We start from the raw sequence: 16,938 nt of genomic DNA, 5'->3' as shown, positions 1-16,938 counted from the left end.
ACAGGTTAATCACTGAGTCAAACTGTCTGCAGAAGACGATGCCAGGGTAAGGATTGGCACTGAAGTTTAAGGCACACGTGTCAAAGTCTCGCCTCCCTCACAGATTCAGTAAGGTCTGAATTCTCGGCTTCTTGAGCAGCCGTCCTCTTGCTGACAAAGGCTGATGAGTGGACATGTCGGCCAGAGACCCGTCAGGAAAAGCAGCTGTAGATGGTTCAGTGGGTGATGGTACACCTCCTGTCAGTTCTCTCACCATCCACCATTTTGTCTTAGAGTTCCTTTATTTGAAGACTGCCTTTTGTATCACTGCATTTGACAAAGCCTTAGCACCTGCTGACAGATCACGCTATGCACCAGCTCCTCCAATTGAGAAGTTGATATGCGGTGTGATATGTCAACCAATACTAAGGCTTTGTCAAACTGTGACACACACAAGGCATTGTCGGATAAAATAGATCCAAAACACTGGAGGAGGAATGGGAGGAAACAGGGCTAAATGATAATATAGTTGCTTTTGTAAGTAATATAATCGTTTGTCTGTTGGTGCACAGAGGTGTTTGTGAAATGCTTGCGTGGAGAACAGCTTCATGCTTCTGCCCACAACAATATGTCAGACTTGCTGGCCAATTACCGACTGGAAATTGCATTCTGAACTTCAACAAGAGAATATTGATCTGCAGCAGCTGCCAATGCAAAATAAAACAAAAGAAATGATACATCATGAACATAAGAGATTCAGGTTTCTGATTATCATGTTTTGTTTTTGCAGTTAATACACAGGACTGCAGGGTAACACCAAAAACAATAAGTTTGTTAATAATAATAATTATATAACAAATCACTAAAAATAATGGTGATGGCTAAACTACTTAATCACCCACCCTCCAGTACAGTATGGCTTGACCATAAATCTACCGTTAACTTGGCCTTGAGAAGAAAAGATGCCCACATCGTTTTGTCTAAATCTTTAATTCGAGCAGTCAGCTTGGATAATAAACAGCATTACTCTATATGCTGTGTTCAATCTCATATTTAATGCAGGGAGGGCTTCAGGGACTCAGAGTAGAATGTGAATGTTGAGTTTGAAGTGCATTAGTTAGACATCACTGCCTAAATTTAGAAATTTGCATTTGTTCCTTGGGCCAATACAGGTATTTTATTAATGCTGTTCATTTAAATCTTTACTGTGGGCCACGTCATAGTTGATGTAGAATGGAATACTTAACCCAGGGATGATGATTTGGATTAAAATATAGTATTAGTACAGTTATTATATAATTAGTAGTTAGTAAATATGTATATGCTTCCAGAATGATGGAAATACATATGAAATACATAGAATACAGTATAATGTTACAGTATAGTGATTTGTCATGGGCCATGAGAATTTAATTATAATTTGTACTATAACAACAAGCAATTGTTATAATTAATTGAATAATGGGGGAAATTACTGCATGAACATTAAAGGTTCATAGGTTTATTGGGAAACTGTTGTTGTAATCTTATATTTATGATAGCCATATGATAACCTGGCTGTATAATTACATTTAGGCCCACTCTGCTCCTTCTTTATTTCTCTCATGCCTGAAATAGGAAACCTTGCATTTCCTACTTCTGTAGCACTGAACATTTGACAGTCCACTCTCATCATCTCAAGTTTCGTGGAGATGTGGGTAAGAGGAGCATCAGATCTCTATGGGGCTTGGATAAGACACAGGAGAGGAAAGTGCGTCCGTGAAGTTAATACAGTGGGGACTTCAAACACGGCTACCGTCCATTCACCTGGCGGATCTCTGTTCTCTAGACAACAAAATGAATGAACTGGTGCACATCAACAGGACAAACTCGGACTTTTTACGCTCGGCTGCCTTGTTCTTCACTGAAAGCTGCCTCGGTGAGTCCATCCCAGACAGCTCATTACAGCTGCCTGGTTTTCATCTCCACTGAGCGGCACGCGTAACGGAGCAATCGGGGAAAATGAGGGGAGGTGAAATCTGCGTTCACATTAATGAAGGCAGGTGTACAGATGTCGCGATTGTAAGAAAAACGTGCAGTCCAAACTTAGTCCAAACTGTAAATCTTTTGTACATTCTCCATGGGAGTTTTCCTCTTTTATTTTGGTCACCATTTACATCCCACCACAAGCTTGTGTTAGTGAGGCATTACAAAACCTGGCTGACCAGATTATCAGTGTGGAACATTAACATCCAGACTCCAATCTGATTATTTTAGGTGACTTCAACACAAACTTCAGCCACAAACAGCCAAAACACAGACAACATATTAAATGTCCCACCAGGGATAAAAACACACTGGACCGCTGCCATAAAATATTAAAGGACTCTGTTCTTCTCTGTTCTTTGTGTAGCTCTGGGACTCTCTGATCACTGTCTGGTTCATCTTCTCCCGACTTAGAAGCAGAAACTAAAATCGGCAAAGCCTGTGGTCAAGAGATTGACCAACAAGGCAAAGCCGGAACAACAGGCCTGCTTTGACTGCACTAATTGGAGTGTTTCTGAGGTTACAGCTACAGACCTGGATGAACTCACTGACATTGTGATATTGTGCAGCAGAAACATGTGTGTCCACTAAGACCTTCTCTGCTTCCAACAAAAACAGCAGGTAAGTCAGGCCAAGGCAGAGGCCAAGAGGAGGTGTATCAGCTCTTCTAGAGACATCAGATCAGGAAGGAACCAGATCCCAGCACCGTGTCACCTCTCTGTCTGAAAGTCTGCACGGACCAGCTTGCCCTCCTTCCTGATTCAAATCCTTCACAATCATTCTGGTGCTGACCCACCTAAAGGACATCACAGACCTCTGCAGTTTGTCTACTGGGCAAATGGGTCAGCAGTCAACATGGGAATGGACTACATTGTGCAGCACTTTGATTCCCCAGTGACATATGCAAGGGTCCTGTCTAAGAAGATCAGAGTGGCCCTAGCTGAAATCCACATAGCTGTGTTCAACACCATCATCCCAGAATTCCTCCTCTCCAAACTCATCCAGCTCTCTGCACCCGTCTCCACCTGCCAGTGGATGACCTGCTTCCTGACAGACAGGAAGCAGCAGGTGAGGCTGGGGAAAATCGCATCAGCACCCAGGCAGTCAGCACTGTTGTCCCCCAGGGATGTGTGCTCTTCTCACTCTACACTAACGACAGCACCCCAGGAGACCCATCTGTTAAACTCCTGAAATTCGCAGACGACACAACAGTCATCGGTCTCAATGGAGACAGTGACGAGTCTGCATACAGATGGGTTGTGGAACAGCTGGCCCTCTGGTGCGGTCGCAATAATGTGGATCTGAACGCGCTCAAAACTGTGGACATCAACCTACTCATCAAAAAGGGGCCGCAAAGGATGTACTTCCTGCACCAGTCCAATCTGCCTCAGGAGCTGCTGACTGAGTCGGTTCTGTGCACATACATTATGGTCTGGTTTGGCTTGACCACTAAACAAAACAAGTACGTGCTACAATGAACGGTCAGGACTGCAGAAAAAGATTGTTGGTGCCAAGTCAGAGTCAGGAAGTGGGCAGGAAACCTCACTGCAGACTCCAAACAGCCTGGGACAAAACCCATTCTAGCTCCTGCCCTCAGGAAGGCACCACAGAACACGGGCCCGCCTAAGCAGCCAGACACAAGAACAGTTTCTTCCCACATGCCATCACTCTGATGAACAGTTAATCAGTCTTATCAGAAACAGAAACAGTAATATCAGAAACAATCCCTGTGCAATAACCCTGTAATACTAATATACCCACTTACCTACAAATTATATTTGTATTAGTCTTAAACTGACATTTGATTCTGATTCTAACTTCCCATTCACTTTTGTGTGTAATTTAATTAGAAAAGCTCAGAGAAAGTGTAGACTAAAACCTTGTGGTGCAAGGTTGTGACTAGATGCTCAACAGCCTGATGATGTTCTTTTTTTTTTTTTTACTTTTAGCAACAAAGTGTAACTCCATCAAAAATTCCACACAGGTAGAGGAGGAGGACGACAGGGCATTCATCAGTTTGAAATAAACTGGGTTAGAAAATGTTAAGAATACATATCTAGCCGAACAACTTGACTGACTTTGCTTTGCTTAGTTCTGCTGTGAGCGGACGTGTATGTCAACAAGCAGCAGAGGACTGTTTCTGGCTCAGATTAGCTAATAAAAAAACAACTGATGACAGCTCTGAGGTTGGAAGTGAATATGGAGCTGAGAAAAATGAATACCAAAAATATGTTTTGTCAAGTTTATGAGTGATTTGGTAGGAAATATTGTCATGATAATTAAACAGACTTTTTTTTTCTCTTTTTTTATAATCACCCAACCTTTCTCTGATTACTGCATGACATTTTCTTGAGGAGTCACTTGTCTATTCCTGTCTCACACCCAAACCTTCTTTCTTCTTCTTGTGTGAATGTCTCTTTCTTGGTCTCTGCCTTTGAAGCTTTTTTCCCCCCCCTGCTCTAGGCTATCAAATTTGCACTCTATGGTCCTTTCTACCACTGTGGCAGCGCTCCATGGCCTCACACTAGCAGGTAGTGGATGTTTCCTTTTGTAACAGCAGGGGAGGAAACAGTCCGTCCTACTGTTAATGTTCATTGTAATTAAGCTGTTTACTTCCTCCAACCAAATTTTCCTAGGAACACTTACTGTAAAGGGCTTTTCTACTCAGGCAGCAATATGTTGCTGCTTTTATCATTGTTTGTTGGCCACATACTAACCTGTGTCCATTTCACTCATTACAGAATCCACTTTCTTGATTTAAATATAAAGTGCTTTTGCTTTTACACCAATGGAATGTGTGGAAAGTGTGTGTGCGTTTTATGTATGTGTGTGTCTATATATATATATATATATATATATATATATATATATATATATATATATATATATATATATATATATATATATATATATATATATATATATATATACACACACACACACACACACACACACACACACACACACATACATATACATATATATATGAACATGGTTTTAATGTTGTGGCTAGTCAGTGTATGATCAAATGACATCAAATAATCTTCATCAACACAAAATGAAAGCCTCCTTTAATGTGATCTACAGCTCTAATTATCAAAGAAGGAAGTATTTTCCTCTTAGGAATTTCCCCCGTGGAGTTAATTCCAATGCACCACTTTCATGCTCACTATCTTTCATTCATTGATCTTATTGACATGTAGAACGGATGTCTTCCATGATCTATTTGTTGTTCTTCCTCCCCTTTCGATCAAGATGTTATCTCTCTGCTAATTCTGCCTTTGATCTCCACGGTCTGCAGTGTGAGACATGGTTAACTTGGGAGAGCTAACGGTAGCTGCTAATTATCCTACACCTGCATAGACATCTGAATAAAAAATAGAAATGATAAACAGTTTCAGAGAGTTTCTCTACTCTGTAGTGACATATCCTCTGCATTTTTCCAAGTCTAGTGGGCTACATAGCCTTGCCTATGGACATGGTTGCTCCAGGACAACTTTTATCATTTGATCGTACATCATATTCTCAAACCACCACAGAGGAAAAAAAAAAAGTGGTAAGGCTCAGATTGCTATCAGAGTACTATGTAGTCTGGATGCATTCCAGGCAAAAAGCTTATATCAGCACAAGTGATATAAAGAGATAACTGTAGTAAAAGTTAATACACAGAGATTTAAATAATACATTCACAGAAGGTGCAGCATTTTGATGCCAAGTATGGACAAGCATCAACATAATCTCACAAAATCCGATATTTAGAATCATGTAAGCGGTCCATACAGCAGCTAAATAATGACCCTGGAGAGCCAAAGCTTTATTTGACTGTTGTCTGTAGATAGAGAGTTGCTGCATGACTGACAATTCACTGGGAAAGTCAGTACACTAACGCAGTCAGATGGAAAGCTCTCTTCCCACAATGCTCCAAACAGTGCAGCTATGTGTTTGGAGCAGGACAATTCAAATTTACAACATGATGAATTATGAAAATTGCCTTTTGTGAAGCAGAGAGGCAACAGGAAAAGAACCGCAGCAATCTCCTAGTGCTGCTCTCCCCATCCATACCCTCTGCCAGACGATACCTTTTCTGACAAGGCTTTGATTAAGGGAAGGGGAGAAAATATCACATGATTGAATATATGACTATTAAGGGAAACCGCAAATTTCAGTCTTTAAATACCTACATAAAGAGAAACGCATAACACAGAAGGCAGCAGGGGGTCATCATGTTCTGAGGCCAGCATGATTCCAACCTCCCCAGTTGTTCCTTACTGATTTATTGCTTTCAGCTGCTTGTGCTTGATTGACTTTTATAAGCTTTGGCATGGTGAAGAAGGGTCAGCATCCATGTTCTTTGAAGTTGTTGAAAACCTCTGACAGAAGGAGGGGGTGGTATTCACGTCTGAGGCCGCGTATTTTGGTTAATTGAATGAAGACCACACCTACACTTCAGTGCTTTCTTCTGTATTAAAGGGGCATATAAATGTTTTATCACTCTAAAATAACATCAATGGACAGGACATACCCTGCATTATGGGATAATAAAATTAAAATTTAATGAACTGATGGGTAAATGAGGTCATGCACACAGTGCAGTAGTCTGGGACTGTTGGTGACCATGGACGTGCATGGCTCAAGCTCAGTGTTTGGCAGAAATGTAGAGACTTTTAAGTGTGATTTATTTTAATATATTGGGCATATTCACTGTGCTTTTGTGCCTTGTAAATGTGGCTAGTGGTGAGCTAGGGCAATCAAGGGGCAATCAAGTGCAAGGGAGCTGTAGCAATAACAACAACAAAGCGGGAAAGCAGTAAAAGATGGCGGGGGGGGGGGGGGGGGGGGGTACAGCAAATGCACAACAAGAGTAAACATCGCTGTCACTTTTTTTTTTATATTAAAGTGGCTGCTCTCGCCATCTGTTTTTTTCAGTGCCTGTGGTGGATGCATGTTTGATGGGTACCTCATCTCCAGGCTAGATACTGTTTCAAAGTAGACACTTCATCAAGATGAGTGACAAGTGTTGGGGCCTTGCAACATGACCATCTGAGACGGAGTTACCCAAAGGTAAGGCGAAAAAATCCATATAACTGCTTTAAGTAAAATGGACATCTGATGGTGACCAAGCAACTGCAAGGTGATTGACGTGTCTATGTTAGAGCTCTGTAGTTTGGAACTAACAAAAATTGGTCACAGTTTCACAATGAAGTGAAGTAAGCTCTCTAATTAGAACAGAAATGCATGGTGGAAACAAGCTACATCATCATGCAATATTCTGTCAGAATTACTCTCCTTTTGGCTTGAGAACAAGGGCTCTTTGCAGGAAAGCTCGAACCAGAAAGTAAGTTTTAAAGTGAGTTTTGAAAGCCAAAAATATCCAGCGCTGGTGAAGTAATCACTTAGATGTGGTATTGATCAAAAAACCACACCAAGCCCCTGTAAAAATATTTGGATGATTTTGTGTAATAGGGAAGTTAAATGTTAGTTGTGTCACCTTAAATGAATAACACTGTAACATGCTCGGCCATGACGTTAAGCAAGACAAATTCAAACCATTTTTTTATTTAGCTTAAGGCAGGTAGGATATTGACTGTATGATATATCATGTTAACACAAACCTGCAAATTAAGAATTGATCCTTTCAACACCAGGATATTTTCATTTGTAAACAAGCAAACAAAACAAAACAAAACCAAAAAAAAGGCTTCTGCTCTCCTTTTAGAGGAAAAAGGACATTTTTAGTTTCACAGAATATAGTCCTCACTGAGTTTGTATGGTCCTTTGACTGCAGTGAATTCTAAGATATCCTCAACTGACTGAAAGCCTTAAAGCTAGAGTGGCTCCATTCCTCTGTGACTCACTGGAAATAAGGAAATACATGTCAGACCCATACAGTACAATTCCAGTCCCTCAAGTGCCATCCATCATTGAAGGGCAGAACACTAGTTAGAGGGAGGTTCAGCGGCTCTTGGTCCCCATCACACTATGATGGAGAGATGACCCCCGGGGCCTTTCTCTGATGCTGGCTTGAGCTGCCCGACCAACTGAGGTTGAAGTGGATCTGGCCCCTAGCCAGCATGCCCTCCCCGATGCACACTGCTCTACCTGCTCTACGAATCACATCTGGGGTGAGACTGGGTAAGACCCACTGAGAGCAACAGAGTTCTACCACCACTTTCTATTTCTGCCTCCATAATTATCCTTAAAGTTTCAGCTCAGGATCCCAAGGACCTTCCAATGGACACTCGGCTAAAAGGAGCGTCTTTTATAGCCACGAGTGACACCAGGCTAATTAAGAAATTTTTCTCCATGTGTCTTTATAAACTTGTACTTTCAAGCCTGCGTTTCACACATTACCACCTCCAAACCTGCTGCTTCAGCATGCTGTTGCCCAGACTCACTGGAGTGGCAAGAGTAGGCAGCACACTATCCAATTTTTGCCTAAGTACAGAGGGCCCTCCACTTTTGTTAGAGTAATACATGAGCACATCTAAAGCTTAGGGATACTGGCTTAGGCATACTGGCTCACTCATTCATTTTACAAGCTTAGTGCTAAAACCGGACATTGAGGCAGCAATGGTGTTAAAAGCACTATTTATGGAACCTAATGTGTGCTTATATGTGTGTACTTTTCTTTCTGGACATAATTCAGAACACTCATCTGGATTTTCATCCACGTTATATTCATGCACACAGAGCTGAGGAGAATGTGTAGATCTCAATTAAAATGAAGAGGACTGGGAATCTGTCCCTAGAAAAATGTTCCAGCAATCTCCTACTGAAGAACTTCTGGCTTCACATTTTTGCATTCCTCTTTTTAGACAACTCTGAAATGTATGTTATTATTATTATTTAAACATAATTTTCTCTTGGGTTTTTTGTGTGTATTTTTCCTTTTTTTACATGACATACACAGTATGTTGGATTAACATATTAATACCAAAAAAAAAACCAAAAAAAAAAAAAAACACCAGACTGTAACTACTCAAGCCCAAACAAATTCCAGGTTCTGCCAAAACATGCTATTATCGGTGTAGTCTTCCAGTCAGCCGGACATAATGATGAAACTACAGAGAAATCATTTTTATGCGTAAAAGAAGGCTGTATGAAATTGAATGCAAGGGGTAGATTTATTGAGATAATGGGACTTCTATTCTGCTTTCATCTAGATTTCACATGTAGCTGCAATCTCTGCTACACAATAAGAAGTCAGTTCACCCTAAAAGACAATAAGTCAGTTCCATACCATGCTGCAGTTAATGGTCTGAGCTGTGATACCATGTCTTTTCTCTGAACAAAAGTCTGGCCTGTCTGAAGTCATTTGACAAACACTGTAATGTGCGCGACCATAGTTTGGGATGAGCGTGTAGGTCATATTGTTGGTGAGCACTCAAGCGAAAGCACATTCTCAAATTCAAATTGGGCGAGGGGAAATCTAGACACATTCAAAACTGTGGCCAGCTGAAACATCATCAGTCCCATTTTGCTTTCAGCTACATTGTCCCTTGAAGTCTTTGTTGCAGTAAACCATAGTGTCAAAGCCTAATCCAGGTTAGAGAGTTTAATTCTGCTCCAGTTAGGCTCTTCCAGTGACCTATTTGCTCCGAAATAAAATTACAAACAATCGTGTGTTGGGGGGGGGGGGGGGGGGCGGCAACAAACAGCAGCAGCTGATGTGAGCACAGCATAATGTGTGTGCTAGAATGAGCTCAGAATTATAGGCGTATTACTCATGACAACTTGCCTCAGGGGACCACTTGTAAGGACTTTTTTCCACAGAATCCTCCACAAAACTGCCAGTCCCATGACCTGTCCCTTCTCGGGTGGCGGCAGTTCCAGCAGTGGCTGGCATAGGCCACTGCGCTGGTACAGGCTGGCATGGTCTACTCCATTCAAAAGTACTAAGAAGCAGGGACTCTGACAAGGCACATTGACATCTGCTTGAGGAAACCCACACCCCTGCATCAGCACACTATATTGGCGCCCGGGCAGGGGCCCAAGCTGGCACTCATAGGACAAACAAGCCCCATCAGTCTCACGTTCTGACTCTCAGTCTGCACAACTGGCTTTCTCCCCGTCCTTCTTTGTTTAAAATGTTTCTCATGCTTTGTAGCCACAAACTAGATATTCACAGGGAAACTCATGACATTAAAGCAGTGATGGTTAAAATGATGGTAGCCTGTTTGATACTGATATGGCAAGCACTGAAAGCAGAGGAAAATCCCTGACAGGAGTTCAAAAAGAACAAATATACGATGCTACATGCGTCATCTGAGAGATCTAAGGCAGGAAAATCAGACAGCATTACTAAAGAACTTCATTATCATGCAAACAGCATTTATTCCATTTTATCTCACCCTTCTCAATAGCCCATATGGCAGTGAGTCCGAACAGAGGAAGACTCAGGGAGACCTCACACTGGGCAACCGGCCATCAAAATTCCTCCATCTGTGGTCAGCTGAGTTTGTGTGTGTGTGTGTGTATGTGTGCACGCTGGTACCTGTCTTCAATCCACCTGTGTCCTGTTGATGCTAACCCTCATATCACAGCCAAGATGACTAACCACTGATCCCCAGAAGAGTGATTATTGTCTGGGTTGGACTGGACATGACGGGATTGCCGGTCAAACTTATGTCCCAAGAAGAGAGAAGAGGCCTCATCATGGATCCCGGGTGACTCACACCTCGACCTCTGGGGCAGTGGGAGGTTAAACAATTTGTGTGTGCCTGGGCTCCAAATACTCTCACCAGCTTGCAGTGATGTAGGGTAAAAAATATATTAAAAAAAAAAAAAGTTTTCATCAGTTTTCTTTGTTATGAAATATAACTGATGGAATTCATTAAGAAACTTTGTGGAGCAAAATCAAACCAAGTCAACTCAGGGATTATAGATAATTAAAGTTGGCTGATTATCTTGGGTGACTGATCTCTTATACAAGTAACAGTTTTTTCATACTTAAGCCTTCACTTAAGTTTCACCTCCCAGGCAGCATCACCTCTACCCTGCCCCCTACAGAATTACACCTCCAGTCTGAGAGGAATACCTGCAGACAGCACCGCAGAGCTGTAAAAACACTGCAAACTCCTCTGAGTGTATATATATATATATATATATATATATATATTTTTTTTTTTTTTTTTTTTTTTTTTTTTTTTGGGGGGGGGGGGGGGGCGGATAAAAAAAATAATGTCTGTTATTATATCCAGTCAGTATTCTCTTATACATCATATACATCAGCCAAAGATAAGACAGAAAATGTAAGTGCTCTTTTCACATGCATTTAGACTAAAATTAGTTTGGATAGCAAAATGACCAAAAGTAACCAGTTCCATAATAGTTCCAATTTCATAATCATTCACATATATTTTTTGTTTACTTTCTTTTCTTTTGGTTAAAAACATCTGGCTTTATGTGCCCCCCCTCGCACTACTGAAACCAAACCTTCATCTATGAATATAAATAGCAAACCACTGGAATGATGCCTCCTCCATGTGAACCAGTAACGAACAATGTAAATGACTTTGAAATGACCACTGTTCCAAATCTGATCCACAGTGTCTGACATACAGAGGATGGACAGATGGGACAAACCAGCCTTCATCTGATTTCACTGCGGAGGACAAATCATGCATCTTGACAGCAACCAGACATACAAGATAAGCAGTTTTCATGCTGTCTACAGCAATCAATTTAAAGAGAATTACAGAGCTCAGTGATTATGATGAGAGTCTATTAAAGTAAAATAGCACTGTAATCAAAATGATTTAGAGATTCAGGGTGTGATGCAACACCCACCAATGCGAACAAACACGTGCAGGTGCACACGCACGCATGTATATATGCATGTATGCATCCAACGGATAAACATTTGTGATGAGATTAACCAACAGTTGAGCAATGTGCACGCTACACGCGTGAACACAAGAGTGGAAAATACACATGGGGAAACTGAAATGGAGTGCACTCTAACACAGCCTGAAGATAAGAATTAGGAAAAAAAAAAAAAAAAGTGGGAGGAGGGAGCAGCTGCTCAGGCATACAAAAAAAGGAACTCCAGAAAATAATTGCTGCAGATCAGGCAGTATACATGTCATATATCAGAAATTTTATTACTGTATTTTGAAACTACTCTTAATTCCAAAGCCGAGCACCACAAGGGAATATGTTGATGTCTACTTCAGTGAACCAGAGAGACTGTTAAGAGACCACACACACTTGTTCCTCTTTCTACCACCCAATCTAATAAACCAACGTCATATTACTTCTGTCTTCAAAAGACAGCAAGTACAGAATAGCAACAAAAATCACAAGCTAATATAAATTAACTAATAATAATTACATATAATTAAATAATTACATAAATATTACATAGATAAATAATACCTGGCCTTAATATATCTAATATTAGCATGTCTTGAATAAAGAAATGGCAGAGACTGGGATGTAACCACACGGGGAGGTCCATCAAGCCCGGACTCCAGCAGTTGACCTAATTTCATTCTTATGCAGTTAAAGTCTCACTGATACCATAATTTCAACAAACAGCTAAACTAAAATGGATCACAAACCATACATCACTGCTTGAGGCCATTGACACTTTCTCAAAATGTAGATTTGACACTGTTAAAGTTCAACTTGTGCAACAAAACATACATCTGTGTCGATATTTCCGGGGTCCAGTGATGCAAAGGCAGACAGTCTGGAGTTCATATATTGCGTCTCATCCAACTTAAATGGAATGACACATCATGCTCACCTCCCCATTTTTTGCCTGTCACTCATCTCTACCGCAATGAATAAAGCTCCGAACCAGTACAACCTGTCACTCTGTCACTCAAATGCTTAAAAAAAAAAAGACTTCACATCGCTATTCAGGTGGAGCTGGGGAGGAATTCCTCTGTCTGGTTTGATTTTTCTGTCTAATCCTTCATTTTATGTGGGCTCTCTGTTATCTCCCTGATGTGGGAATCACATTTTAATTAGGTCTATCCTCAGTTAGAAGTTCATCTTTGCATCCCCCTGTCCTATGTTCTCATCCTATGGGCTTTGCTTCCATGTAGAGACTCTCAGTCCCCGCTCGCTGTCACAATCTAACATCTCCCCCATCTTGTGCCATCGTTTTCATTTTTTAACTGCTCCATCTCCACTCACAATCTTGCTCTCCTGCTGCCGACAACAGAGAGCACCCGGTCTGACAACAATCTGTGTTCTGCAAAAGGGAAAATAAAATACAATAAACAGTTACAACTATAGAAAAAAGAAAATGCATATTTTACACAGAGTATAGTGAGCAAATGGAAATAGTCAACTCTTGGCTCCCGGGCAATAAACAGCTTGGCTGTATATGGCGAGACTAAAACTATTTATTAAATGGGATGTTAAGCAATCTCTGACTTCTATAGGGCCAAAGGGAACTGCAATACTGAAAGGACTAATACCCTCTCCCCCACCCCCTCGAAACTAACAAACAAACAGTAAACATTTGCAGTGGAGATGAAAAAGCTAGCTAATGAGATCCAACACAATTGTCTAGTAAAGAGGCAATAAATCACAATACAAGACCCTATACTAATAATAGAACTTTCTCATCTGCTGTTTTGGCGTGACGGTGACACATTTTAGCCTTTGATACTGCAACGTTTTGCTGCTGGGAGTGCTTGAGACTGAAATAGGCTTTTTCTTTCCCTTCACTTGAAAAAAGCCAGAAATCTCTCGGCACATGGAAAGTACAGTCCCATTGACAAAAGATACATCTGTGTCTTTTTCACCCAGACTGTGACGAAGTAACTGTCAGTGTTGATCCACAGCTCTATCAAGTCCTTGCTGATACATGCCCCATTTTGTACCAGGCAGTAAAAGCCTTAATACTAACCTCTCAAATCCATACCCTATGCACAAAGAGCAGAGATGAAACCAACCATTAATATAACGAACTAATACAAATATATGAGGAAAGGTGGGACGTTCAAGGTGAGCGGCGAATTATCACCGTGTAAAAGTGTCTAATCCAGAAAGTGGTACAATGCAAAAATACTATAATAACTGGAAATGCACCATGTGAATCACTTATCATAGTGTGTTACGAGACAGCTAATGAATTATGTTTGGCAGCTTAAGGCAGCAAAATGGTGATACACAGATCACAGAATGGCAGTTACAGCACTGGCTATGACTTTTTTTTTTTCTAATATAGACCTGTGCTGAGACCATCAGTGGTCACCCTGTGGATTGATTGCTCTTCTTAGAAAATATGGCTCCTGCACACCTAAGCTGCGGTGCAACTTGGGTCCAACTGGAGGCAAGGAAAAGCTTAGAGTAAACACAGTGTTGTCTGCACAGATGTCATGGTTCAGATTTATTTAGAGGGCAAATGCTCCATTAGTTGGGCTTTTTAATTAGCACACTTGTGAGAGAGGGTCATTAAGGATGTCTGACAGAGGACCTGCTGATGAGGAGGATGGAGACACTGCTAACTCCAGCCCCGACACCACACACACATACACATACACACACGCACACACACACACACACACACAGACGTACATGCACGCACGCACACGCCTACACACATGCCTACACAAGCACAGATCTGCTTAAAAACCAATAACATTTCACACAGTCATCGACAAACACAGCAAGTCAACGTCACGGCTGCCACAACATTTCCACTCTAAAATGGCCACAGAGCACAAACAAATCTCCCAGAAATGTCTCCATCGCCAACAACACCGCACACACAACGACAGCCTATTAAATCCATTTACATTTAAATACATATTCATAGAGAACAGGACAGAAAAGAGGAGATTGTCACCGTACCATTTTCCGGGTGTTCGGTCTCTCCAATGCTGCCATCTGGAGTGGTTCTCTCATAGTGGTCCTCAGGCAGGGTCAGGGGTCCGATGCGGGGACCAGACGATGACTTACTGCTGGGAGTCTCCGATTCCTCCAATCCGCTGTCATAGTAGCTGTGCTGCGAGGCGTCCTGCAGGTCCTGCACAGGGTTGGTGGTGGAGAAGGTCACTCGCCGATGGGGATGCTAAAAAACAGAGAGACAACAAATGAATTTCTTCAAAATTAGGAAAAATACTTTCCTCATTTCTTCAAAATGAGTTAAGTATTTTTCAACTGCACTTTCTTCCTCTCTTTATTTATTTTTTTGTTTGATGGTTCCACTAGGCTTGTATGGTAACAGTTACAGCTCAAAAGACTACTTTCTGAATTTTGCTGGCCTCCTAAAGTTCACTCTTCAAAAGTCAGAAAATAATATTAAATATTAAACACTCTTAAATATTAAATAGCCTTTTGCACCATTATTATTCTGAAGACTATATAAGGTAGAAATATATGAACAGAGTGAGGTTATGAGCTCCAATAATAAGATGTGCAAATTAGCAGCAGCAGAAATTGAATAAAGACCAAAAATACAGGCAGTATTAAAAATATCTCTTTTTCACAAAACAAAATTTAAATATCTTAATAAGGGCCATGTGTTTAAATATTCTGTTTGATACTGTCCTGTATATGTTAGGAATGATTCAACTCTATTTGTAAGCAGTGTGTAATAAATAAGAGGATGTACTATATGTTCAAGAACTTGTGTTTAGATACGTGCATCTACAAAAATGAATAAAAGAAAATTTATTTTCCATCTTATCAAGAGCTCCAGATGGAAGTGACGTAGAGCGTATATTGAAAAATAACAGCGTACACTCAGAACATTTACTTGGAAAGAGCCTGACTCTGTATATAAATGTATAAAGAGATTCCTCTATATGGAGACAATGTACAGGCATTTGTCTGGACGTGAAAACAAACATTATAAGCAAGTGTCACAGGGTGTCACAGAGACTGAGGATGTGAAAAGCACTATTATTGCTGTTATTATCGTTATTAGTGAGACAAAAGTTTCATTTTCTAAATCTGCCACTGCCAAATGAATTCTGATGACAATGATTGGTACACTAATCAGTAGCCCCAGTGAGCCACTTCCTATCTCCATATTTTAATATTTCCCTTTTCCACAGCTTTTGAAGTTTAACCGAGCAGAAAGCTAGACAATATTTATGCAATTTAACTAAAAACGAATCCCAAGGAGATCTAAATAAGACTAACAAAAAGAAAAGAAAAAAAAAACGGAACACTGGAAATATAGTTTGTGACAGTCACTGTTTTGCCCCCATTAGAATATATTATTAGATCTGCTTTTGCTGTTGATGAAAGAATGAAAGAGTAAATGAATGAATAGAAATACTGATGAAATCTTGAATTTGATAGGTTGAGGAGGAGCAGAGCGGCATTATAATAAATCACACAAGATCACACCCTTTATCAAATTGAATGGCTTGTAAATACAGTTAGGAGACCATTAAATTTCCTCTTCCAAAGATCAGTTTACTAATGGCTACTTACCACCGATCCACAATAGAAAGATGACTCCTTACAGTGCACATGCAATTGCATTCTTCCCCCAACCCCCACACACCTCTCGTAAAAGTCAGGAAAGCACTGATACAGCAGAACAGGCCTGCATCTGCTGCACGAGTCAGTCCAGATCAATACCACGGGTCTGTGCTTTCTACCATTCAACCACTTTTCTGGCAAACAAATCCATGCTAGAAATCATTCGAACCATCAGCCTTTTAGTACATACACACCAGATATTGAGAAATGCTTTTAGAGCTTAGGTAAGAGCTATCAGCACTGTGTTCTTAATACCATTAGTGGGGCTTCAAAATGTTTCCAGAAACCTGTTCATCCACCCCATCATTTCAGCCATATTTTGCTCCTGCACAAATGCATTTTTTGGTCTTTCATCTAAATAATGATTACATGCGTTCTGGGGTGGATCATACGTTGTTGTTTTTTTGTTTTTTTTTTCTGCCAGCAGTGCTTCTACATCACTTCATCAATAAATCATAGACAGTACACAGTGACAGC

The 16,938-nt window shown here is 40.7% G+C and overlaps 1 protein-coding gene across 1 annotated transcript in view; it reads right to left on the bottom strand.

Moving 5' to 3' along the window:
• pcdh1a (protocadherin 1a) overlaps window positions 1–16,938 on the bottom strand; it is an 80,208-nt gene that overhangs the window by 5,404 nt on the left and 57,866 nt on the right. Inside the window, exon 4 of the mRNA XM_041051679.1 lies at window positions 14,818–15,037. Coding sequence (XP_040907613.1) covers window positions 14,818–15,037 — 220 coding nt within the window. The remainder of the gene's footprint in view (window positions 1–14,817; window positions 15,038–16,938) is intronic.

Source organism: Toxotes jaculatrix, chromosome 12 (genome assembly GCF_017976425.1).
Source record: "Toxotes jaculatrix isolate fToxJac2 chromosome 12, fToxJac2.pri, whole genome shotgun sequence".
Classification (NCBI taxonomy): Eukaryota; Metazoa; Chordata; class Actinopteri; family Toxotidae; genus Toxotes; species Toxotes jaculatrix.
Note: the sequence above shows the minus strand (reverse complement) of the source record. Positions and strands in the feature narration are given on the sequence as shown.